General features: G+C 32.8%; 1 protein-coding gene across 1 annotated transcript; it reads left to right on the forward strand.

The window, feature by feature from the left end:
- The first annotated feature begins 1940 nt into the window (after nucleotides 1–1940).
- Nucleotides 1941–3350, forward strand: LOC132280836 (uncharacterized). The gene has a single exon (XM_059782590.1). It carries the CDS (start codon nucleotides 1941–1943, stop codon nucleotides 3348–3350), a length of 1410 nt encoding a protein of 469 aa, XP_059638573.1.
- The last annotated feature ends 23553 nt before the right edge of the window (nucleotides 3351–26903 follow it).

Genomic DNA, 26903 nt, shown 5'->3' on the forward strand with positions numbered 1-26903 from the left:
AGGCTGTTACTAATTGACACACACACGCATGAGTCATGAAGAGGGGAAAATCACATTTATATCTAAGTGACACGTTGTCTAGAGATTTTCATGGACAAGAAAAAGGAAAAAATAAAAATAAAAATAGAAACAAATGAGGGATTTTTCAGCCGTAGAAGAAGAAAAGACGGAGAAGAAGAGAAAGATAGAAAAGAGGGAAAAGAGAATTTTTCACTAGATTATGGTAAAGGTAGAGGAATTCATATCTTTGTTTACATGGAAGTTGATTTATATATATATTTTTATTATTCTTCACAAGTTGAGCTATTTAATTCATTTTGATGATATTTTAAATTTCATTGTTTCTATCCTTGATTGCATGGTTTTCTATGAAGAAATACAAATTTGGTTGGGTATGTGTAAATTTATATATATTGATAACTTTAATATATATTTAATTATTATTATTATTGTCAAGGATGAGATTGAGTAGTGGGTTTTGCACGCTTTGGGTGAAAAGTTGTATATGAGAGAACAAAATTTTAGTTTCTGTAGCCATTGTATTGAACCCATAAAAATTAGTCAAAAGACGAAATCCATGGGATGAAGGGGCTGGAGAGAGAGTGAGGAGGAAAGAGAAGAAAAGAGCAAGAAAGAGAAGAAGAAAATGTAAAAGGAAGGAGGTGAGATTTCTATTTGGAATTGTGGTTACCAGTATTAAAGATAGAGAATTTTTCTATTGAAGGTTTATTGTGTGGTATTTCCATGGACAATTTGATTAAATGGTTCTACCTACAATTACATCTATTTTATTTATTTTACTTGATTCCAGTACTATAATATTTAAATTTAAATACTTGTTAATTGAAGAAATTGTGGAGCTGAAGTTAATATAATTATTCTTGTTATACTTTCTACTATAATTGTGTGTGGAATTGGGATTTGTTATGAAGTTGATAATTGTCGTTCAATTATATTTAGAAATGAATATGACATAGTTATAATATTGTTCAGGCAAGGAGAAAGAGCAAACAACTTCGACCCTATCAAATGATAAGTGAATAAATTGGGAAGTAGTCAAGGTGAGTGTATTCACTGAAAGTTTTACACTTGAATGTGTTAAATTGAAGTATTGAAGTCATTTATGTGAAATAAAGATGCATAAATATATATATATAAGGTCCATACTCTGGCCTGGAAAGAGAGTACTTTAAATGAGGTCCATACTCTGGCCTAGAAAGAGAGTACCATATTTAAATAAGGTCCATACTCTGGCCTAGAAGGAGAGTACTATAATATATAAGGTCCATACTCTGGCCTAGAAAGAGAGTACTATATTTTAATGCATGTAATATGTTAATGAAGTTTTATTGAAGCTATCAGATAATAGTTGTTTAAAATTACTCTGATGTAGTAGTGTTGCATTCACTGGGCTTTAAGCTCACTCCTTCCATATCTATATTTTTTTCAGGTACAAGGTTGGGTCGCTACTGCCAGGTCTAGAATTTTTGAGTGGGAATGGGAAAAAGAACAATGGAACGTCTTTTGTTTAATATGTAAATATTGTAATAGAATTTAATAGTATAAGTTACCGTTAATCTTTTTTGTTTGTCAGAATTTGCATAACAGGCCTATAGGTAGTTTTTGAAGTGTAAACTGTTAAACAGGTGCTCTGATGTAGGATGACGTTATATTTGAAGGAGGTTAATGCAGATGGTTAGATGCATTCCAATTTATTCAATTTGTTTAATAATGTAAATTGGGTTGGGGTGTGTCAACTTTTGGTATCAGAGCCTAGGTTTTCTAGGTTCTGGAGGTCATAAGAGTCTAGACTGGCAGTGGCAGTAAGAAGTGTGTAGTAGAGTCATTTATTTGACTTAATGTTATACTAACAGACATAAGTGGTGATTCTGTATCATATATATGTTGTTATATTTGAGATTCATTGCAGATAAAAAGAAATGGAAAGGGAAAGTGGTTATCATGGAACTGAGGGTGAAGCCACTTATGTTCCTGTTGAGGCTGAAGTAGAACAACCTATGCAGGGTGGTATGAGAAGAGAACAGGAGTGCTTAACTGGTATGCAGAAAATGGAAATGGCTATAATAGACTTGGCAGAACAAGACAAACTATTTATGGCGAGTCAAATGATGATACAAGAAAGGCTGGAAAGACAACAGAAATGGAAGAAAGGCTCTGAGTATGAGAGGTTTATCAAGTTAACATCCCCAGAATTTTCAGGTACTACCAAACCAGAAGAAACAGAGGGGTGGGTAAGAAGAATGGAATCGATATTTGCAGTGATGGGTGCAGCAGAAGACCAGAAGGTAAACTTAGCTACATTTATGTTCAAAAATGAAGCTAGCTATTGGTGGAACACGACAAAACATTTGTTGCTCACTCCAGGAGAGAAAGAGGTGATATTCTGGAATCCATTTGTTAAAGCTTTTTATGAGAAATATTTCCCTCCAATTTACAGAAAAGAGAAGGAACGGGAGTTTATTCTCCTAAAACAAGATAGAATGTCTGTGGTTGATTATGAAGTTAAGTTTATAGCTTTATCGAGGATCGCACCCAAGTTTGTACAGAATGAAGAAGATAAATGTACAAAATTCCAGGATGGTTTAGAGGCGGCTATTAAGTCTAGAGTTTCAGTGTTTGAGGAAACAGATTATAACAGACTTGTGAATAAAGCCATGATTGCCGAAAGGGATGTGAAAGAATTGCAAGAAAGAAGGGAACAATACAAAAGAAATAGATCTGAGCCGTTACAGTCAAGAGGAGGTGAAGGAATTGCAAGTCAGAAAAGTCAAAGGTCGCGGTATGGAAGGGGAAGGGGTGGTGAATCTCAAGGCCAGACATCAAGTATTGGAAGAGGTCAAGGGCTTTTCGAACAACAATCTGTACAACAAGGTAGTTTTGGAGGACGTGGTACTGGCAGGGGGTGTTTTCAGTGCGGAAGGGAAGGTCACCAGAAGAAGGATTGTCCTATCTTGAAAGTAGAAGAGTGCTATCATTGCCATCAGCCGGGTCATCGGAAGAGAGATTGTCCTATGTTGACAGGAATGACCTCAGTGGGCAGTGTTGCTGGTTCTGTTAGAGGTTTTGCACAGGGGAACTTGTCAAGAGGAGGTAAGGGTGTTACAAGTGGTTCGCAAGCCCAGGGAAGAGTGTTTGCTATGACACTTCAGGATGCTCAAGCAACACCAAAAGTGGTGACAGGTACACTTTCTATTTTGGATAGAAATGTTATTGTGCTTATTGATCCTGGCTCAACCCATTCATTTGTTGCATCATCTATTGCTATGCATTTGGGTAGACCACTTTCATCATTAGATAGTAAATTGTTTATTTCTACACCAAAGGGATAAGTGGTAGTGGTTGCAAATGAATACCGGAATTGTGTTTTACAATTGGGAGATAGACAGTTAAAGGTAAGTTTGATACCGTTGAGTATACCAGATTTTGATATCATTTTGGGTATGAATTGGCTATCTGCGTATCATGCTTCAATAGACTATTTTCGGAAAGAAGTTGTATTTCAGATACCAGGGGAGCCAGAATTTAGATTTGCAGGAGAAAGAAATGTTATTCCAAACTGTCTCATTTCAACTATACAAACCAGGAAGTTATTGAAGAAAGGGTGTCAGGGTTACTTGGCTTATGTGGTTGATACTGAAAATAAAGATATGACACTTGAAAATGTACCAGTGGTAAGGGAATTCACAGATGTGTTTCCAGAAGAATTACCAGGGTTGCCAGTGGACAGGGAGGTAGATTTTACCATTGAGTTGGTACCAGGAACAACTCCAATTTCTATTGCTCCGTATCGAATGGCACCGACAGAATTGAAAGAGTTGAAGATACAGTTGCAAGATTTACTAGATAAAGGCTTCATTCGACCTAGTATTTCACCGTGGGGTGCACCGGTGTTATTTGTTAAGAAGAAGGATGGTACTATGCGGTTGTGTATTGACTACAGATAGTTAAATAAAGTGACCATCAGAAATAAGTATCCATTGCCACGAATTGATGATCTGTTTGATCAGTTGCAAGGGGCAAAGGTGTTTTCTAAGATTGATTTGAGGTCAGGATATCACCAGTTGAAGGTAAAGGATAGTGATATTTCAAAAACTGCTTTTCGAACTCGATATGGTCATTATGAGTTTTTGGTAATGCCTTTTGGGTTAACCAATGCTCCAGCGGTGTTTATGGATTTAATGAATCGAGTATTTCATCGGTACGTTGATTCTTTTGTTATTGTCTTCATCGATGATATTTTGATATATTCTCGTAGTGTGGATGAACATGAAAAGCATTTAAGAATTGTGTTACAGATGTTACGGGAAAAACAACTCTTTGCTAAGTTCAGCAAATGTGAGTTTTAGCTTGATAAAGTTGTCTTTTTGGGGCATGTAGTATCTGGGGATGGTATTTATGTTGACCCATCAAAAGTGGAAGCAGTGGTGAAGTGGGAAAGGCCTACCAATGTGACAGAAGTCAGAAGTTTTCTGGGATTAGCAGGTTATTACCGGAGGTTCATCCAAGGGTTTTCTAGTATCGCATTGCCATTGACAAAGTTGACCCGGAAAGAAGTAAAGTTTGTGTGGGGTGAGGAATGCCAAAGAAGTTTTGAAGAATTGAAGAAAAAGTTAACGTCAGCCCCAGTGTTAACTATTCCGTGTGGTGGGGAAGGTTTTGTGATTTACACTGATGCTTCACATTAGGGTCTAGGATGTGTTTTGATGCAAAATGGTAAAGTAATTGCATATGCTTCTAGACAATTGAAGAATCATGAATTGAATTATCCTACACATGACTTGGAGTTAGCTGCTATTGTTTCTGCTTTAAAATTGTGGAGGCATTATCTGTATGGTGAACTTTGTGAAATATTTACAGATCATCAGAGTTTGAAGTATTTGTTTACACAGAAGGATTTAAATTTGAGACAGAGTCGTTGGATGGAGTTAATCAAAGATTATGATTGTAATATCCACCATCATCCTGGAAAAGCCAATGTAGTAGCAGATGCCTTGAGTAGGAAGTCTTTAGGGAGACTATCTTGTGTACAGTGTGCACGGGTGGCAAATATTATGGAATTGAGACTGATGGGAGTTGAATTGACAGTTACTAACAAAGGAGCATTGTTTGCACATGTTACGGTGAGACCTTTGTTGCTGGATAGAATTAAAGAGCTGCAAATACATGACGTATTCCTGGATAAGAAAAGAAAAGAAGCTCAAGAGGGTATGCAAACTGAATTTATAGTTAGGGATGATGGGATTTTGTATTTTAAAAGTCGAATTTGTGTTCCAAATGATGTTTCCTTGAAGAAAGATATTTTAGATGAAGCCCACAGTTCTATATATGCTATGCATCCGGGGAGTACTAAAATGTATAGGGATTTGAAAGAATACTATTGGTGGAACAATATGAAGCGTGAAATTGCAGAATTTGTAGCAAAGTGTTTGATATGTCAACGAGTGAAAGCTGAACATCAGAAACCAACAGGGTTGTTGCAGCCGTTACCAGTTCCACAGTGGAAATGGGAGCATGTAACCATGGATTTTGTGACGGGACTTCCAAGATCAAAACGAGGACATGACTCTATTTGGGTGATAGTTGATCGATTGACGAAATCAACTCACTTTCTGGCAGTGAAAACTACTTATTCTACAAAGGAATATGCTCGTTTGTATGTTGATGTGCTCATATGTTTGCATGGGGCTCCAGTTTCTATTGTTTGTGACAGGGATCCGAAGTTCACTTCGAGATTTTGGTATAGTTTGCATGAAGCCATGAAAACTTCTATGAAGTTCAGTACAGCTTTTCACCCGCAGACAGATGGGCAGTCAGAACGAACTATTCAGATTTTGGAAGATATGTTGAGAGCTTGTGTGTTGGACTTCAAAGGTAATTGGGATGATTATTTACCGTTGATTGAATTTGCCTATAATAACAGTTATCAGTCTACTATTGGAATGGCACCGTATGAAGCTTTGTATGGGAGAAAATGTAGAACTCCATTGTGTTGGGATGAGGTGGGGGAAAGAAAGTTATTGGGTCCAGAATTGATTGAACTTACAACAGAAAAAGTGAAGATAATTCAGCAGCGTATGAAAGTGGCACAGGATAGACAGAAAAGTTATGTAGATGTGCGAAAAAGAAGAGATTTGGAATTTGAAGTTGGTGATTTTGTTTTTCTTCATATTTCTCCTTGGAAAGGGATTATGAGGTTTGGAAAGAAAGGTAAGTTAAGTCCCAGATACATTGGACCTTACAAGATTCTGGAACGAATAGGAGCAGTGGCGTATCGGTTGGAATTACCAAAAGAATTATCAAGATTGCATGATGTTTTCCATGTGTCTATGCTTCGGAAGTATATATCGGATCCATCTCATGTTTTAGTTGCAGAACCGATAAAGTTGAAGGAAGATTTGACTTATGTAGAGGAACCGGTACAGATTTTGGATCACCGGGAGCAAGTGCTACAGAATAAAACTATATCACTGGTAAAGGTATTGTGGAGGGGTCATACGATTGAAGAAGCGACTTGGGAAAGTGAAGAAGTTATGTGAATGCAATATCCTCACTTATTTGGTATGTTTCTTGCATTTTAATTTCGAGGACGAAATTGCTTAAGGGGGGAAGAATTGTAAGGCCCCAATACATAATTATTTTTATTAGCATAATTTAATTTTTATTAGACATAATTTATGGAATATTTTATGTAGTAGTTTGTATGGTGAAGTTAATAGTTGGTGTCAAAACTTATTAAGTTGGTGACAGCCAATGGTAAGAAAATAAATAATAAAAATGATAATATTCCATGTGTACGTGTGTGTGGTTATATGTGTGATACTAGAGAATGGGTGTATACTAAGGTCATTGGTGCTGAAGGTAATAAATGGTGGAAGTGGTGTGATGGTTCTAATATATATTGATATACTTATGTTTTATTTTAAAGTTTGACCAAGTATTTATTTATATATATGGGTAAGTTATTGACCAGGTCAAGTACATATTCCACCCACCCATGTATGTAGATATCTAGTAATACACTTTATTCTAAAAGCTTCCAAAGGAGGCTGTTACTAATTGACACACACACGCATGAGTCATGAAGAGGGGAAAATCACATTTATATCTAAGTGACACGTTGTCTAGAGATTTGCATGGACAAGAAAAAGAAAAAAAGAAAAATAAAAATGGAAACAAAGGAGGGATTTTTCAGCCGTAGAAGAAGAAAAGACGGAGAAGAAGAGGAAGATAGAAAAGAGGGAAAAGAGAATTTTTCACTAGATTATGGTAAAGGTAGAGGAATTCATATCTTTGTTTACATGGAAGTTGATTTATATATATATTTTTATTATTCTTCACAAGTTGAGCTATTTAATTCATTTTGATGATATTTTAAATTTCATTGTTTCTATCCTTGATTGCGTGGTTTTCTATGAAGAAATACAAATTTGGTTGGGTATGTGTAAATTTATATATATTGATAACTTTAATATATATTTAATTATTATTATTATTGTCAAGGATGAGATTGAGTAGTGGGTTTTGCAAGCTTTGGGTGAAAAGTTGTATATGAGAGAACAAAATTTTAGTTTCTGTAGCCATTGTATTGAACCCATAAAAATTAGTCAAAAGACGAAATCCATGGGATGAAGGGGCTGGAGAGAGAGTGAGGAGGAAAGAGAAGAAAAGAGCAAGAAAGAGAAGAAGAAAATGTAAAAGGAAGGAGGTGAGATTTCTATTTGGAATTGTGGTTACCAGTATTAAAGATAGAGAATTTTTCTATTGAAGGTTTATTGTGTGGTATTTCCATGGACAATTTGATTAAATGGTTCTACCTACAATTACATCTATTTTATTTATTTTACTTGATTCCAGTACTATAATATTTAAATTTAAATACTTGTTAGTTGAAGAAATTGTGGAGCTGAAGTTAATATAATTATTCTTGTTATACTTTCTACTATAATTGTGTGTGGAATTGGGATTTGTTATGAAGTTGATAATTGTCGTTCAATTATATTTAGAAATGAATATGACATAGTTATAATATTGTTCAGGCAAGGAGAAAGAGCAAACAACTTCGACCCTATCAAAGAATAAGTGAATAAATTGGGAAGTAGTCAAGGTGAGTGTATTCACTGAAAGTTTTACACTTGAATGTGTTAAATTGAAGTATTGAAGTCATTTATGTGAAATAAAGATGCATAAATATATATATAAGGTCCATACTCTGGCCTGGAAAGAGAGTACTTTAAATGAGGTCCATACTCTGGCTTGGAAAGAGAGTACCATATTTAAATAAGGTCCATACTCTGGCCTAGAAGGAGAGTACTATAATATATAAGGTCCATACTCTGGCCTAGAAAGAGAGTACTATATTTTAATGCATGTAATATGTTAATGAAGTTTTATTGAAGCTATCAGATAATAGCTGTTTAAAATTACTCTGATGTAGTAGTGTTGCATTCACTGAGCTTTAAGCTCACTCCTTCCACATCTATATTTTTTTCAGGTACAAGGTTGGGTCGCTACTGCTAGGTCTAGAATTTTTGAGTGAGAATGGGAAAAAGAACAATGGAACGTCTTTTGTTTAATATGTAAATATTGTAATAGAATTTAATAGTATAATTTGCCGTTCATCTTTTTTGTTTGTCAGAATTTGCATAACAGGCCTATAGGTAGTTTTTGAAGTGTAAACTGTTAAACAGGAGCTCTGATGTAGGATGACGTTATACTTGAAGGAGGTTAATGCAGATGGTTAGATGCATTCCAATTTATTCAATTTGTTTAATATCGTAAATTGGGTTGGGGTGTGTCATATTATGTCACTGGACCATTTTAATGTATAAAGATTCAATCTCCGGAAGAAAATGACCATTTTGGGTTAAACTTATTCGAGTTCCATTTGACGTCCCGAATAGTGTTTCAGTGAATAAAGATTGAATATTTGAATGAAAATACCTCAATCAAGGTACCTATTATATCACTAGACCTTTTGAATGTATAAGGATTCAAACTTTGAAGGAAAATTAGAGTTTTTAGTTAAACATATTCGTGATCCCTTTAACGTCACGAAGAGTGTTTTAATGAGTAAAGATTGAATCTTTGAATGAAATTACCATAACCAAGGTACATATTATGTCATTAGACCTTTTTAATGTATAACGATTGAATCTTTGAAAGAAAATGAGAGTTTCGAGTTTAACTTATTCGAGTAAGTTATGAAGTCGCGAAGAGTGTTTTACTGACCAAAGATTGAATCTTTGAATAAAATTACCTCAATCACGTTACCTTTTATGTCACTAGGCCTTTTTAATGTATAAAGATTGAATCTTTGAAAGAAAATGAGAGTTTTGAGTTAAACTTATTCGAGTTCCCTTTCACGTCCCGAAGAGTGTTTTAATGAGTAAAGATTGAATCTTTGAATGAAATTGCTAATTCAAGGTTCCTACTTTGTCACTAGACCTTTTTTTCTGTATAAAGATTCGATCTTCAAAAGAAAATGAGTATTTTGTGTTTAACTTAATCGAGTTACCTACGAAGTCGCGAAGAGTGGTTTAATGACTTTAGATTGAACTGAACTTATTCGATTGAGGTATTTCCTATGAAGTTGCGAAGAGTGTTTTAATGACTAAAGATTGAATCTTTGAATGAAAATACCTTAATAAAGGTACCTGTTATGTCACTGGACCTTTTTAATGTATAAAGATTGAATCTTCGAAAGAAAATGACCATTGTGAGTTAAACTTATTCGAGTTCCATTTAACATCCCGAAGAGTGTTTTAGTGAATAAAGATTGAATCTTTGTATGAAAATACCTCAATCAAGGTACCAATTATATCACTAGACATTTTGAATGTATAAAGATTCAGTCTTTGAAAGAGAATTAGAATTTTGAGTTAAACTTATTCGTGATCCCTTTGACGTCGCTAAGAGTGTTTTAAGAGTTAAACTTATTCGAGTTCGCTGTGACGTCCCGAAAAGTGTTTTACTGAGTAAAGATTGAATCGTTGAATGAAAATCCTCAATCAAGGTACCATTATGTCACTAGACCATTTTTATGTATAAGGACTAAATCTTAGAAAGAAAATAAGAGTTTTGAGTTTAACTTATTCGAGTTACCTATGAAGTCGCGAAGAGTGGTTTAATGACCCAAGATTGAATATTTGATTGAAAATACCTCAATTAAGGTACCTATTTTGTCACCTAACCTTCTTAATGTATAAAAAAAGAATCTTTGAACAAAAATGAGAATTGAGAGGTAAACTTATTCGAGATCCCTTTGACGTCACGATGAGTGTATTAATGAGTTAAGATTGAATCTTTGAATGAAATTAACTTAATCAAAGTACCTACTATGCCACTAGACCTTTTTACTGTATAAAGATTGAATCTCTTAAAGAAAATGAGAGTTTTGAGTTTAACTTATTCGAGTTACCAACGAAGTCGCGGAGAGTATTTTAATGACTAAAGATTGAATCTTTGAATGAAAATACCTCAATAATGTCGCTGGACATTTTTAATGTATAAAGATTCAATCTTCGAAAGAAAATGAGCGTTTTGGGTTAAATTTATTCGAGTTCCATTTGACGTCCCGAAGAATGTTTTAGTGAATAGAGATTGAATCTTTGAATGAAAATACCGCAATCAAGGTACCTATTATATCACTAGACCTTTTGTATGTATAAGGATTCAATCTTTTAAAGAAAATGAGAGTTTTGTGTTAAACTTATTCGAGTTCCCTATCACGTCCGGAAGAGCGTTTTAATGAGTAAGGATTGAATCTTCGAATGAAATTAGCTAATTCAATGTTCCTATTTTGTCACTAGACCTTTTTAATGTACAAAGATTCAATCCTCAAAAGAAAATGAGTATTTTGTGTTTAACTTAATCGAGTTACCTACGAAGTCGCGAAGAGTGGTTTAATGACTTTAGATTGAACTGAACTTATTCGATTGAGGTATTTCCTATGAAGTCGCGAAGAGTGTTTTAATGACTAAAAATTGAATCATTGAATGGAAATACCTTAATAAAGGTACCTGTTATGTCACTGGACCTTTTTAATGTATAAAGATTGAATCTTCGAAAGAAAATGAGCATTTTGAGTTAAACTTATTCGAGTTCCATTTGACATCCCGAAGAGTGTTTTAGTGAATAAAGATTGAATCTTTGTACGAAAATACCTCAATCAAGGTACCAATTATATCACTAGACATTTTGAATGTATAAAGATTCAGTCTTGAAAGAGAATTAGAGTTTTGAGTTAAACTTATTCGTGATCCCTTTGACGTCGCTAAGAGTGTTTTAAGAGTTAAACTTATTCGAGTTCGCTGTGACGTCCCGAAAAGTGTTTTACTGAGTAAAGATTGAATCGTTGAATGAAAATCCTCAATCAAGGTACCATTATGTCACTAGACCATTTTTATGTATAAGGACTAAATATTAGAAAGAAAATGAGAGTTTTGAGTTTAACTTATTCGAGTTACCTATGAAGTCGCGAAGAGTGGTTTAATGACCCAAGATTGAATATTTGATTGAAAATACCTCAATTAAGGTACCTATTTTGTCACCTGACCTTCTTAATGTATAAAAAAAGAATCTTTGAACAAAAATGAGAATTGAGAGTTAAACTTATTCGAAATCCCTTTGACGTCACGATGAGTGTATTAATGAGTTAAGATTGAATCTTTAAATGAAATTAACTTAATCAAAGTACCTACTATGCCACTAGACCTTTTTACTGTATAAAGATTGAATCTCTTAAAGAAAATGAGAGTTTTGAGTTTAACTTATTCGAGTTACCAACGAAGTCGCGGAGAGTATTTTAATGACTAAAGATTGAATCTTTGAATGAAAATACCTCAATAATGTCGCTGGACATTTTTAATGTATAAAGATTCAATCTTCGAAAGAAAATGAGCGTTTTGGGTTAAACTTATTCGAGTTCCATTTGACGTCCCGAAGAGTGTTTTAGTGAATAGAGATTGAATCTTTGAATGAAAATACCGCAATCAAGGTACCTATTATATCACTAGACCTTTTGAATGTATAAGTATTCAATCTTTGAAAGAAAATGAGAGTTTTGTGTTAAACTTATTCGAGTTCCCTATCACGTCCGGAAGAGCGTTTTAATGAGTAAGGATTGAATCTTCGAATGAAATTAGCTAATTCAATGTTCCTATTTTGTCACTAGACCTTTTTAATGTACAAAGATTCAATCCTCAAAAGAAAATGAGTATTTTGTGTTTAACTTAATCGAGTTACCTATGAAGTCGCGAAGAGTGGTTTAATGACTTAAGATTGAACTGAACTTATTCGATTGAGGTATTTCCAATGAAGTCGCTAAGAGTGTTTTAATGACTAAAGATTGAATCTTTGAATGAAAATACCTTAATAAAGGTACTTATTATGTCACTGGACCTTTTTCATGTATAAAGATTGAATCTTCGAGAGAAAATGAGCATTTTGAGTTAAAATTATTCGAGTTCCATTTGACATCCCGAAGAGTGTTTCAGTGAATAAAGATTGAATCTTTGTATGAAAATACCTTATCAAGGTACCTATTATATCACTAGACCTTTTGAATGTATAAAGATTCAGTCTTTGAAAGAGAATTAGAGTTTTGAGTTAAACTTATTCGTGATCTCTTTGACGTCGCTAAGGGTGTTTTAATGAATAAAGATTGAATCTTTGAATGAAAATACCTCAAAAAAGTTACTTATTATGTCAGTAGACCTTTTTACTGAATAAAGATCGAATTTTTGAAAGAAAATGAGAGTTTTGAGTTAAACTTATTTAAGTTCCCTATGACGTCCCGAAAACTGTCTTACTGAGTAAAGATTGAATGTTCGAATGAAAATCCTCAATCAAGGTACCGTTATGTCACTAGACCATTTTTATGTATAAAGACTAAATCTTAGAAAGAAAATTAGAGTTTTGAGTTTAACTTATTCGAGTTACCTATGAAGTCGCGAAGAGTGGTTTTGTGACCCAAGACCGAATATTTGAATGAAAATACCTCAATTACGGTACCTATTTTGCCACTAGACCTTTTTAACGTATAAAGATTGAATCTTTGAACGAAAATGAGAATTGAGAGTTAAACTTATTCGAGATGCCCTTGACGTCACGATGAGTGTTTTAATGAGTTAAGATTGAATCTCTGAAAGAAATTAACTCAATCAAGGTACCTATTATGCCACTAGACCTTTTTACTGTATAAAGATTGAATCTTTGAAAGAAAATGAGAGTTTTGAGTTTAACTTATTCGAGTTACCAACGAAGTCGCGAAGAGTATTTTAATCACTAAAGATTGAATCTTTGAATGAAAATACCTCAATAAAGGTACCTATTATGTCACTGGACCATTTTAATGTATAAAGATTGAATCTCCGGAAGAAAATGAGCATTTTGGGTTAAACTTATTCGAGTTCCATTTGACGTCCCGAATAGTGTTTCTGTGAATAAAGATTGAATATTTGAATGAAAATACCTCAATCAAGGTTCCTATTATATCACTAGACCTTTTGAATGTATAAGGATTCAATCTTTGAAGGAAAATTAGAGTTTTTAGTTAAACATAATCGTGATCCCTTTAACGTCACGAAGAGTGTTTTAATGAGTAAAGATTGAATCTTTGAATGAAATTACCATAACCAAGGTACCTATTATGTCATTAGACCTTTTTAATGTATAACGATTGAATCTTTGAAAGAAAATGAGAGTTTCGAGTTTAACTTATTCGAGTAAGCTATGAAGTCGCGAAGAGTGTTTTACTGACCAAAGATTGAATCTTTGAATGAAATTACCTCAATCACGTTACCTTTTATGTCACTAGGCCTTTTTAATGTATAAAGATTGAATCTTTGAAAGAAAATGAGAGTTTTGAGTTAAACTTATTCGAGTTCCCTTTCACGTCCCGAAGAGTGTTTTAATGAGTAAAGATTGAATCTTTGAATGAAATTGCTAATCCAAGGTTCCTACTTTGTCACTAGACCTTTTTTCTGTATAAAGATTCGATCTTCAAAAGAAAATGAGTATTTTGTGTTTAACTTAATCGAGTTACCTACGAAGTCGCGAAGAGTGGTTTAATGACTTTAGATTGAACTAAACTTATTCGATTGAGGTATTTCCTATGAAGTCGCGAAGAGTTTTTTAATGACTAAAGATTGAATCTTTGAATGAAAATACCTTAATAAAGGTACCTGTTATGTCACTGGACCTTTTTAATGTATAAAGATTGAATCTTCGAAAGAAAATGAGCATTTTGAGTTAAACTTATTCGAGTTCCATTTGACATCCCGAAGAGTGTTTTAGTGAATAAAGATTCAATCTTTGTACGAAAATACCTCAATCAAGGTACCAATTATATCACTAGACATTTTGAATGTATAAAGATTCAGTCTTTGAAAGAGAATTAGAGTTTTGAGTTAAACTTATTCGTGATCCCATTGACGTCGCTAAGAGTGTTTTAAGAGTTAAACTTATTCGAGTTCGCTGTGACGTCCCGAAAAGTGTTTTACTGAGTAAAGATTGAATCGTTGAATGAAAATCCTCAATCAAGGTACCATTATGTCACTAGACCATTTTTATGTATAAGGACTAAATCTTAGAAAGAAAATGAGAGTTTTGAGTTTAACTTATTCGAGTTACCTATGAAGTCGCGAAGAGTGGTTTAATGACCCAAGATTGAATATTTGATTGAAAATACCTCAATTAAGGTACCTATTTTGTCACCTGACCTTCTTAATGTATAAAAAAAGAATCTTTGAACAAAAATGAGAATTGAGAGTTAAACTTATTTGAGATCCCTTTGACGTCACGATGAGTGTATTAATGAGTTAAGATTGAATCTTTGAATGAAATTAACTTAATCAAAGTACCTACTATGCCACTAGACCTTTTTACTGTATAAAGATTGAAGCTCTGAAAGAAAATGAGAGTTTTGAGTTTAACTTATTCGAGGTACCAACGAAGTCGCGGAGAGTAATTTAATGACTAAAGATTGAATCTTTGAATGAAAATACCTCAATAATGTCGCTGGACATTTTTAATGTATAAAGATTCAATCTTCGAAAGAAAATGAGCGTTTTGGGTTAAACTTATTCGAGTTCCATTTGACGTCCCGAAGAGTGTTTTAGTGAATAGAGATTGAATCTTTGAATGAAAATACTGCAATCAAGGTACCTATTATATCACTAGACCTTTTGAATGTATAAGTATTCAATCTTTGAAAGAAAATGAGAGTTTTGTGTTAAACTTATTCGAGTTCCCTATCACGTCCGGAAGAGCGTTTTAATGAGTAAGGATTGAATCTTCGAATGAAATTAGCTAATTCAATGTTCCTATTTCGTCACTAGACCTTTTTAATGTACAAAGATTCAATCCTCAAAAGAAAATGAGTATTTTGTGTTTAACTTAATCGAGTTACCTATGAAGTCGCGAAGAGTGGTTTAATGACTTAAGATTGAACTGAACTTATTCGATTGAGGTATTTCCAATGAAGTCGCTAAGAGTGTTTTAATGACTAAAGATTGAATCTTTGAATGAAAATACCTTAATAAAGGTACTTATTATGTCACTGGACCTTTTTCATGTATCAAGATTGAATCTTCGAGAGAAAATAAGCATTTTAAGTTAAACTTATTCGAGTTCCATTTGACATCCCGAAGAGTGTTTCAGTGAATAAAGATTGAATCTTTGTATGAAAATACCTCAATCAAGGTACCTATTATATCACTAGACCTTTTGAATGTATAAAGATTCAGTCTTTGAAAGAGAATTAGAGTTTTGAGTTAAACTTATTCGTGATCTCTTTGACGTCGCTAAGAGTGTTTTAATGAATAAAGATTGAATCCTTGAATGAAAATACCTCAAAAAAGTTACCTATTATGTCAGTAGACCTTTTTACTGAATAAAGATCGAATTTTTGAAAGAAAATGAGAGTTTTGAGTTAAACTTATTTAAGTTCCCTATGACGTCCCGAAAAGTGTCTTACTGAGTAAAGATTGAATGTTCAAATGAAAATCCTCAATCAAGGTACCGTTATGTCACTAGACCATTTTTATGTATAAAGACTAAATCTTAGAAAGAAAATTAGAGTTTTGAGTTTAACTTATTCGAGTTACCGATGAAGTCGCGAAGAGTGGTTTTGTGACCCAAGACCGAATATTTGAATGAAAATACCTCAATTACGGTACCTATTTTGCCACTAGACCTTTTTAATGTATAAAGATTGAATCTTTGAACGAAAATGAGAATTGAGAGTTAAACTTATTCGAGATGCCCTTGACGTCACGATGAGTGTTTTAATGAGTTAAGATTGAATCTCTGAAAGAAATTAACTCAATCATGGTACCTATTATGCCACTAGACCTTTTTACTGTATAAAGATTGAATCTTTGAAAGAAAATGAGAGTTTTGAGTTTAACTTATTCGAGTTACCAACGAAGTCGCGAAGAGTATTTTAATCACTAAAGATTGAATCTTTGAATGAAAATACCTTAATAAAGGTACCTATTATGTCACTGGACCATTTTAATGTACAAAGATTGAATCTCCGAAAGAAAATGAGCATTTTGGGTTAAACTTATTCGAGTTCCATTTGACGTCCCGAATAGTGTTTCATTGAATAAAGATTGAATATTTGAATGAAAATACCTCAATCAAGGTACCTATTATATCACTAGACCTTTTGAATGTATAAGGATTCAATCTTTGAAGGAAAATTAGAGTTTTTAGTTAAACATATTCGTGATCCCTTTAACGTCACGAAGAGTGTTTTAATGAGTAAAGATTGAATCTTTGAATGAAATTACCATAACCAAGGTACCTATTATGTCATCAGACCTTTTTAATGTATAACGATTGAATCTTTGAAAGAAAATGAGAGTTTCGAGTTTAACTTATTCAAGTAAGCTATGAAGTCGCGAAGAGTGTTTTACTGACCAAAGATTGAATCTTTGAATGAAATTACCTCAATCACGTTACCTTTTATGTCACTAGGCCTTTTTAATGTATAAAGATTGAATCTTTGAAAGAAAATGAGAGTTTTGAGTTAAACTTATTCGAGTTCCCTTTCACGTCCCGAAGAGTGTTTTAATGAGTAAAGATTGAATCTTTGAATGAAATTGCTAATTCAAGGTTCCTACTTTGTCACTAGACCTTTTTTCTGTATAAAGATTCGATCTTCAAAAGAAAATGAGTATTTTGTGTTTAACTTAATCGAGTTACCTACGAAGTCGCGAAGAGTGGTTTAATGACTTTAGATTGAACTGAACTTATTCGATTGAGCTATTTCCTATGAAGTCGCGAAGAGTGTTTTAATGACTAAAGATTGAATCTTTGAATGAAAATACCTTAATAAAGGTAGCTGTTATGTCACTGGACCTTTTTAATGTATAAAGATTGAATCTTCGTAAGAAAATGAGCATTTTGAGTTAAACTTATTCGAGTTCCATTTGACATCCCGAAGAGTGTTTTAGTGAATAAAGATTCAATCTTTGTACGAAAATACCTCAATCAAGGTACCAATTATATCACTAGACATTTTGAATGTATAAAGATTCAGTCTTTGAAAGAGAATTAGAGTTTTGAGTTAAACTTATTCGTGATCCCTTTGACGTCGCTAAGAGTGTTTTAAGAGTTAAACTTATTCAAGTTCGCTGTGAAGTCCCGAAAAGTGTTTTACTGAGTAAAGATTGAATCGTTGAATGAAAATCCTCAATCAAGGTACCATTAAGTCACTAGACCCTTTTTATGTATAAGGACTAAATCTTAGAAAGAAAATGAGAGTTTTGAGTTTAACTTATTCGAGTTACCTATGAAGTCGCGAAGAGTGGTTTAATGACCCAAGATTGAATATTTGATTGAAAATACCTCAATTAAGGTACCTATTTTGTCACCTGACCTTCTTAATGTATAAAAAAAGAATCTTTGAACAAAAATAAGAATTGAGAGTTAAACTTATTCGAGATCCCTTTGACGTCACGATGAGTGTATTAATGAGTTAAGATTGAATCTTTGAATGAAATTAACTTAATCAAAGTACCTACTATGCCACTAGACCTTTTTACTGTATAAAGATTGAATCTCTGAAAGAAAATGAGAGTTTTGAGTTTAACTTATCGAGTTACCAACGCAGTCGCGGAGAGTATTTTAATGACTAAAGATTGAATCTTTGAATGAAAATACCTCAATAATGGTACCTATTATGTCGCTGGACATTTTTAATGTATAAAGATTCAATCTTCGAAAGAAAATGAGCGTTTTGGGTTAAACTTATTCGAGTTCCATTTGACGTCCCGAAGAGTGTTTTAGTGAATAGAGATTGAATCTTTGAATGAAAATATCGCAATCAAGGTACCTATTATATCACTAGACCTTTTGAATGTATAAGTATTCAATCTTTGAAAGAAAATGAGAGTTTTGTGTTAAACTTATTCGAGTTCCCTATCACGTCCGGAAGAGCGTTTTAATGAGTAAGGATTGAATCTTCGAATGAAATTAGCGAATTCAATGTTCCTATTTTGTCACTAGACCTTTTTAATGTACAAAGATTCAATCCTCAAAAGAAAATGAGTATTTTGTGTTTAACTTAATCGAGTTACCTATGAAGTCGCGAAGAGTGGTTTAATGACTAAAGATTGAACTGAACTTATTCGATTGAGGTATTTCCAATGAAGTCGCTAAGAATGTTTTAATGACTAAAGATTGAATCTTTGAATTAAAATACCTTAATAAAGGTACTTATTATGTCAGTGGACCTTTTTCATGTATAAAGATTGAATCTTCGAGAGAAAATGAGCATTTTGAGTTAAACTTATTCGAGTTCCATTTGACATCCCGAAGAGTGTTTCAGTGAATAAAGATTGAATCTTTGTATGAAAATACCTCAATCAAGGTACCTATTATATCACTAGACCTTTTGAATGTATAAAGATTCAGTCTCTGAAAGAGAATTAGAGTTTTGAGTTAAACTTATTCGTTATCTCTTTGACGTCGCTAAGAGTGTTTTAATGAATAAAGATTGAATCTTTGAATGAAAATACCTCAAAAAAGTTACCTATTATGTCAGTAGACCTTTTTACTGAATAAAGATCGAATTTTTGAAAGAAAATGAGAGTTTTGAGTTAAACTTATTTAAGTTCCCTATGACGTCCCGAAAAGTGTCTTACTGAGTAAAGATTGAATGTTCGAATGAAAATCCTCAATCAAGGTACCGTTATGTCACTAGACCATTTTTATGTATAAAGACTAAATCTTAGAAAGAAAATTAGAGTTTTGAGTTTAACTTATTCGAGTTACCTATGAAGTCGCGAAGAGTGGTTTTGTGACCCAAGACCGAATATTTGAATGAAAATACCTCAATTACGGTACCTATTTTGCCACTAGACCTTTTTAATGTATAAAGATTGAATCTTTGAACGAAAATGAGAATTGAGAGTTAAACTTATTCGAGATGCCCTTGACGTCACGATGAGTGTTTTAATGAGTTAAGATTGAATCTCTGAAAGAAATTAACTCAATCAAGGTACCTATTATGCCACTAGACCTTTTTACTGTATAAAGATTGAATCTTTGAAAGAAAATGAGAGTTTTGAGTTTAACTTATTCGAGTTACCAACGAAGTCGCGAAGACTATTTTAATCACTAAAGATTGAATCTTTGAATGAAAATACCTCAATAAAGGTACCTGTTATGTCACTGGACCATTTTAATGTACAAAGATTTAATCTCCGTAAGAAAATGAGCATTTTGGGTTAAACTTATTCGAGTTCCATTTGACGTCCCGAATAGTATTTCAGTGAATAAAGATTGAATATTTGAATGAAAATACCTCAATCAAGGTACCTATTATATCACTAGACCTTTTGAATGTATAAGGATTCAATCTTTGAAAGAAAATTAGAGTTTTTAGTTAAACATATTCGTGATCCCTTTAACGTCACGAAGAGTGTTTTAATGAGTAAAGATTGAATCTTTGAATGAAATTACCATAACCAAGGTTCCTATTATGTCATTAGACCTTTTTAATGTATAACGATTGAATCTTTGAAAGAAAATGAGAGTTTCGAGTTTAACTTATTCGAGTAAGCTATGAAGTCGCGAAGAGTGATTTACTGACCAAAGATTGAATCTTTGAATGAAATTACCTCAATCACGTTACCTTTTATGTCACTAGGCCTTTTTAATGTATAAAGATTGAATCTTTGAAAGAAAATGAGAGTTTTGAGTTAAACTTATTCGAGTTCCCTTCCACGTCTCGAAGAGTGTTTTAATGAGTAAAGATTGAATCTTTGAATGAAATTGCTAATTCAAGGTTCCTACTTTGTCACTAGACCTTTTTTCTGTATAAAGATTCGATCTTCAAAAGAAAATGAGTATTTTGTGTTTAACTTAATCGAGTTACCTACGAAGTCGCGAAGAGTGGTTTAATGACTTTAGATTGAACAGAACTTATTCGATTGAGGTATTTCCTATGAAGTCGCGAAGAGTGTTTTAATGGCTAAAGATTGAATCTTTGAATGAAAATACCTTAATAAAGGTACCTGTTATGTCACTGGACCTTTTTAATGTATAAAGATTGAATCTTCGAAAGAAAATGAGCATTTTGAGTTAAACTTATTCGAGTTCCATTTGACATCCCGAAGAGTGTTTTAGTGAATAAAGATTGAATCTTTGTATGAAAATACCTCAATCAAGGTACCAATTATACTACTAGACATTTTGAATGTATAAAGATTCAGTCCTAGAAAGAGAATTAGAGTTTGGAGTTAAACTTATTCATGATCCCTTTGACGTCGCTAAGAGTGTTTTAAGAGTTAAACTTATTCGAGTTCGCTGTGACGTCCCGAAAAGTGTTTTACTGAGAAAAGATTGAATCGTTGAAAGAAAATCCTCAATCAAGGTACCATTATGTCACTAGACCATTTTTGTATATAAGGACTAAATCTTAGAAAGAAAATGAGAGTTTTGAGTTTAACTTATTCGAGTTACCTATGAAGTCGCGAAGAGTGGTTTAATGACCCAAGATTGAATATTTGATTGAAAATACCTCAATTAAGGTACCTATTTTGTCACCTGACCTTCTTAATGTATAAAAAAAGAATCTTTGAACAAAAATGAGAATTGAGAGTTAAACTTATTCGAGATCCCTTTGATGTCACGATGAGATGAGTTAAGATTGAATCTTTGAATGAAATTAACTTAATCAAAGTACCTACTATGCCACTAGACCTTTTTACTGTATAAAGATTGAATCTCTGAAAGAAAATGAGAGTTTTGAGTTTAACTTATTCGAGTTACCAACGAAGTCGCGGAGAGTATTTTAATGACTAAAGATTGAATCTTTGAATGAAAATACCTCAATAAAGGTACCTATTATGTCGCTGGACATTTTTAATGTATAAAGATTCAATCTTCGAAAGAAAATGAGCGTTTTGGGTTTAACTTATTCGAGTTCCATTTGACGTCCCGAAGAGTGTTTTAGTGAATAGAGATTGAATCTTTGAATGAAAATACTGCAATCAAGGTACCTATTATATCACTAGACCTTTTGAATGTATAAGGATTCAATCTTTGAAAGAAAATGAGAGTTTTGTGTTAAACTTATTCGAGTTCCCTATCACGTCCGGAAGAGCGTTTTAATGAGTAAGGATTGAATCTTCGAATGAAATTAGCTAATTCAATGTTCCTATTTTGTCACTAGACCTTTTTAATGTACAAAGATTCAATCCTCAAAAGAAAATGAGTATTTTGTGTTTAACTTAATCGAGTTACCTATGAAGTCGCGAAGAGTGGTTTAATGACTTAAGATTGAACTGAACTTATTCGATTGAGGTATTTCCAATGAAGTCGCTAAGAGTGTTTTAATGACTAAAGATTGAATCTTTGAATGAAAATACCTTAATAAAGGTACTTATTATGTCACTGGACCTTTTTCATGTATAAAGATTGAATCTTCGAGAGAAAATGAGCATTTTGAGTTAAACTTATTCGAGTTCCATTTGACATCCCGAAGAGTGTTTCAGTGAATAAAGATTGAATCTTTGAATGAAAATACCTCAATCAAGGTACCTATTATATCACTATACCTTTTGAATGTATAAAGATTCAGTCTTTGAAAGAGAATTAGAGTTTTGAGTTAAACTTATTCGTGATCTCTTTGACGTCGCTAAGAGTGGTTTAATGAATTAAGATTGAATCTTTGAATGAAAATACCTCAAAAAAGTTACCTATTATGTCAGTAGACCTTTTTACTGAATAAAGATCGAATTTTTGAAAGAAAATGAGAGTTTTGAGTTAAACTTATTTAAGTTCCCTATGACGTCCCGAAAAGTGTCGTACTGAGTAAAGATTGAATGTTCGAATGAAAATCCTCAATCAAGGTACCGTTATGTCACTAGACCATTTTTATGTATAAAGACTAAATCTTAGAAAGAAAATTAGAGTTTTGAGTTTAACTTATTCGAGTTACCTATGAAGTCGCGAAGAGTGGTTTTGTGACCCAAGACCGAATATTTGAATGAAAATACCTCAATTACGGTACCTATTTTGCCACTAGACCTTTTTAATGTATAAAGATTGAATCTTTGAACGAAAATGAGAATTGAGAGTTAGACTTATTCGAGATGCCCTTGACGTCACGATGAGTGTTTTAATGAGTTAAGATTGAATCTCTGAAAGAAATTAACTCAATCAAGGTACCTATTATGCCACTAGACCTTTTTACTGTATAAAGATTGAATCTTTGAAAGAAAATGAGAGTTTTGAGTTTAACTTATTCGAGTTACCAACGAAGTCGCGAAGAGTATTTTAATCACTAAAGATTGAATCTTTGACTGAAAATACCTCAATAAAGGTACCTATTATGTCACTGGACCATTTTAATGTATAAAGATTGAATCTCCGGAAGAAAATGAGCATTTTGGGTTAAACTTATTCGAGTTCCATTTGACGTCCCGAATAGTGTTTTAGTGAATAAAGATTGAATATTTGAATAAAAATACCTTAATCAAGGTACCTATTATAGCACAAGACCTTTTGAATGTATAAGGATTCAATCTTTGAAGAAAAATTAGAGTTTTTAGTTAAACATATTCGTGATCCCTTGAACGTCACGAAGAGTGTTTTAATGAGTAAAGATTGAATCTTTAAATGAAATTACCATAACCAAGGTACCTATTATGTCTTTAGACCTTTTTAATGTATAACGATTGAATCTTTGAAAGAAAATGAGAGTTTCGAGTTAAACTTATTCGTGATTCCTTTGACGTCGCTAAGAGTGTTTTAAGAGTTAAACTAATTCGAGTTCGCTGTGACGTCCCGAAAGGTGTTTTACTGAGTAAAGATTGAATCGTTGAATGAAAATCCTCAATCAAGGTACCATTATGTCACTAGACCATTTTTATGTATAAGGACTAAATCTTAGAAAGAAAATGAGAGTTTTGAGTTTAACTTATTCGAGTTACCTATGAAGTCGCGAAGAGTGGTTTAATGACCCAAGATTGAATATTTGATTGAAAATACCTCAATTAAGGTACCTATTTTGTCACCTGACCTTTTTAATGTATAAAAAAAGAATCTTTGAACAAAAATGAGAATTGAGAGTTAAACTTATTCGAGATCCCTTTGACGTCACGATGAGTGTATTAATGAGTTAAGATTGAATCTTTGAATGAAATTAACTTAATCAAAGTACCTACTATGCCACTGGACCTTTTTACTGTATAAAGATTGAATCTCTGAAAGAAAATGAGAGTTTTGAGTTTAACTTATCGAGTTACCAACGAAGTCGCGGAGAGTATTTTAATGACTAAAGATTGAATCTTTGAATGAAAATACCTCAATAAAGGTACCTATTATGTCGCTGGACATTTTTAATGTATAAAGATTCAATCTTCGAAAGAAAATGAGCGTTTTGGGTTAAACTTATTCGAGTTCCATTTGACGTCCCGAAGAGTGTTTTAGTGAATAGAGATTGAATCTTTGAATGAAAATACCGCAATCAAGGTACCTATTATATCACTAGACCTTTTGAATGTATAAGGATTCAATCTTTGAAAGAAAATGAGAGTTTTGTGTTAAACTTATTCGAGTTCCCTATCACGTCCAGAAGAGCGTTTTAATGAGTAAGGATTGAATCTTCGAATGAAATTAGCTAATTCAATGTTCCTATTTTGTCACTAGACCTTTTTAATGTACAAAGATTCAATCCTCAAAAGAAAATGAGTATTTTGTGTTTAACTTAATCGAGTTACCTATGAAGTCGCGAAGAGTGGTTTAATGACTTAAGATTGAACTGAACTTATTCGATTGAAGTATTTCCAATGAAGTCGCTAAGAGTGTTTTAATGACTAAAGATTGAATCTTTAAATGAAAATACCTTAATAAAGGTACTTATTATGTCACTGGACCTTTTTCATGTATAAAAATTGAATCTTCGAGAGAAAATGAGCATTTTGAGTTAAACTTCTTCGAGTTCCATTTGACATCCCGAAGAGTGTTTCAGTGAATAAAGATTGAATCTTTGTATGAAAATACCTCAATCAAGGTACCTATTATATCACTAGACCTTTTGAATGTATAAAGATTCAGTCTTTGAAAGAGAATTAGAGTTTTGAGTTAAACTTATTCGTGATCTCTTTGACGTCGCTAAGAGTGTTTTAATGAATAAAGATTGAATCTTTGAATGAAAATACCTCAAAAAAGTTACCTATTATGTCAGTAGACCTTTTTACTGAATAAAGATCGAAGTTTTGAAAGAAAATGAGAGTTTTGAGTTAAACTTATTTAAGTTCCCTATGACGTCCCGAAAAGTGTCTTACTGAGTAAAGATTGAATGTTCGAATGAAAATCCTCAATCAAGGTACCGTTATGTCACTAGACCATTTTTATGTATAAAGACTAAATCTGAGAAAGAAAATTAGAGTTTTGAATTTAACTTATTCGAGTTACCTATGAAGTCGCGAAGAGTGGTTTTGTGACCCAAGACCGAATATTTGAATGAAAATACCTCAATTACGGTACCTATTTTGCCACTAGACCTTTTTAATGTATAAAGATTGAATCTTTGAACGAAAATGAGAATTGAGAGTTAGACTTATTCGAGATGCCCTTGACGTCACGATGAGTGTTTTAATGAGTTAAGATTGAATCTCTGAAAGAAATTATCCCAATCAAGGTACCTATTATGCCACTAGACCTTTTTACTGTATAAAGATTGAATCTTTGAAAGAAAATGAGAGTTTTGAGTTTAACTTATTCGAGTTACCAACGAAGTCGCGAAGAGTATTTTAATCACTAAAGATTGAATCTTTGACTGAAAATACCTCAATAAAGGTACCTATTATGTCACTGGACCATTTTAATGTATAAAGATTGAATCTCCGGAAGAAAATGAGCATTTTGGGTTAAACTTATTCGAGTTCCATTTGACGTCCCGAATAGTGTTTTAGTGAATAAAGATTGAATATTTGAATAAAAATACCTTAATCAAGGTACCTATTATAGCACTAGACCTTTTCAATGTATAAGGATTCAATCTTTGAAAGAAAATTAGAGTTTTTAGTTAAACATATTCGTGATCCCTTTAACGTCACGAAGAGTGTTTTAATGAGTAAAGATTGAATCTTTGAATGAAATTACCATAACCAAGGTTCCTATTATGTCATTAGACCTTTTTAACGTATAACGATTGAATCTTTGAAAGAAAATGAGAGTTTCGAGTTTAACATATTCGAGTAAGCTATGAAGTCGCGAAGAGTGTTTTACTGACCAAAGATTGAATCTTTGAATGAAATTACCTCAATCACGTTACCTTTTATGTCACTAGGCCTTTTTAATGTATAAAGATTGAATCTTTGAAAGAAAATGAGAGTTTTGAGTTAAACTTATTCGAGTTCCCTTTCCCGTCCCGAAGAGTGTTTTAATGAGTAAAGATTGAATCTTTGAATGAAATTGCTAATTCAAGGTTCCTACTTTGTCACTAGACCTTTTTTCTGTATAAAGATTCGATCTTCAAAAGAAAATGAGTATTTTGTGTTTAACTTAATCGAGTTACCTGCGAAGTCGCGAATAGTGGTTTAATGACTTTAGATTGAACTGAACTTATTCGATTGAGGTATTTCCTATGAAGTCGCGAAGAGTGTTTTAATGACTAAAGATTGAATCTTTGAATGAAAATACCTTAATAAAGGTACCTGTTATGTCACTGGACCTTTTTAATGTATAAGGATTGAATCTTCGAAAGAAAATGAGCATTTTGAGTTAAACTTATTCGAGTTCCATTTGACATCCCGAAGAGTGTTTTAGTTAATAAAGATTGAATCTTTGTATGAAACTACCTCAATCAAGGTACCAATTATATCACTAGACATTTTGAATGTATAAAGATTCAGTCCTTGAAAGAGAATTAGAGTTTTGAGTTAAACTTATTCGTGATCCCTTTGACGTCGCTAAGAGTGTTTTAAGAGTTAAACTTATTCGAGTTCGCTGTGACGTACCGAAAGTGTTTTACTGAGTAAAGATTGAATCGTTGAATGAAAATCCTCAATCAAGGTACCATTCTGTCACTGGACCATTTTTATGTATAAGGACTAAATCTTAGAAAGAAAATGAGAGTTTTGAGTTTAACTTATTCGAGTTACCTATGAAGTCGCGAAGAGTGGTTTAATGACCCAAGATTGAATATTTGATTGAAAATACCTCAATTAAGGTACCTATTTTGTCACCTGACCTTCTTAATGTATAAAAAAAGAATCTTTGAACAAAAATGAGAATTGAGAGTTAAACATATTGGAGATCCCTTTGACGTCACGATGAGTGTATTAATGAGTTAAGATTGAATCTTTGAATGAAATTAACTTAATCAAAGTACCTACTATGCCACTAGAACTTTTTAC

The sequence above is a fragment of the Cornus florida genome, unplaced genomic scaffold (assembly GCF_030987335.1).
Source record: "Cornus florida cultivar Cherokee Brave unplaced genomic scaffold, ASM3098733v1 CherokeeBrave_3.0.0_Hap2_Chr11, whole genome shotgun sequence".
Lineage (NCBI taxonomy): Eukaryota > Viridiplantae > Streptophyta > Magnoliopsida > Cornales > Cornaceae > Cornus > Cornus florida.

Coding starts and splice junctions, on each gene's coding strand:
- LOC132280836 (XM_059782590.1), top strand. CDS start 1,941: ATGGAAAGGGAAAGTGGTTATCATGGAACTGAGGGTGAAGCCACTTAT.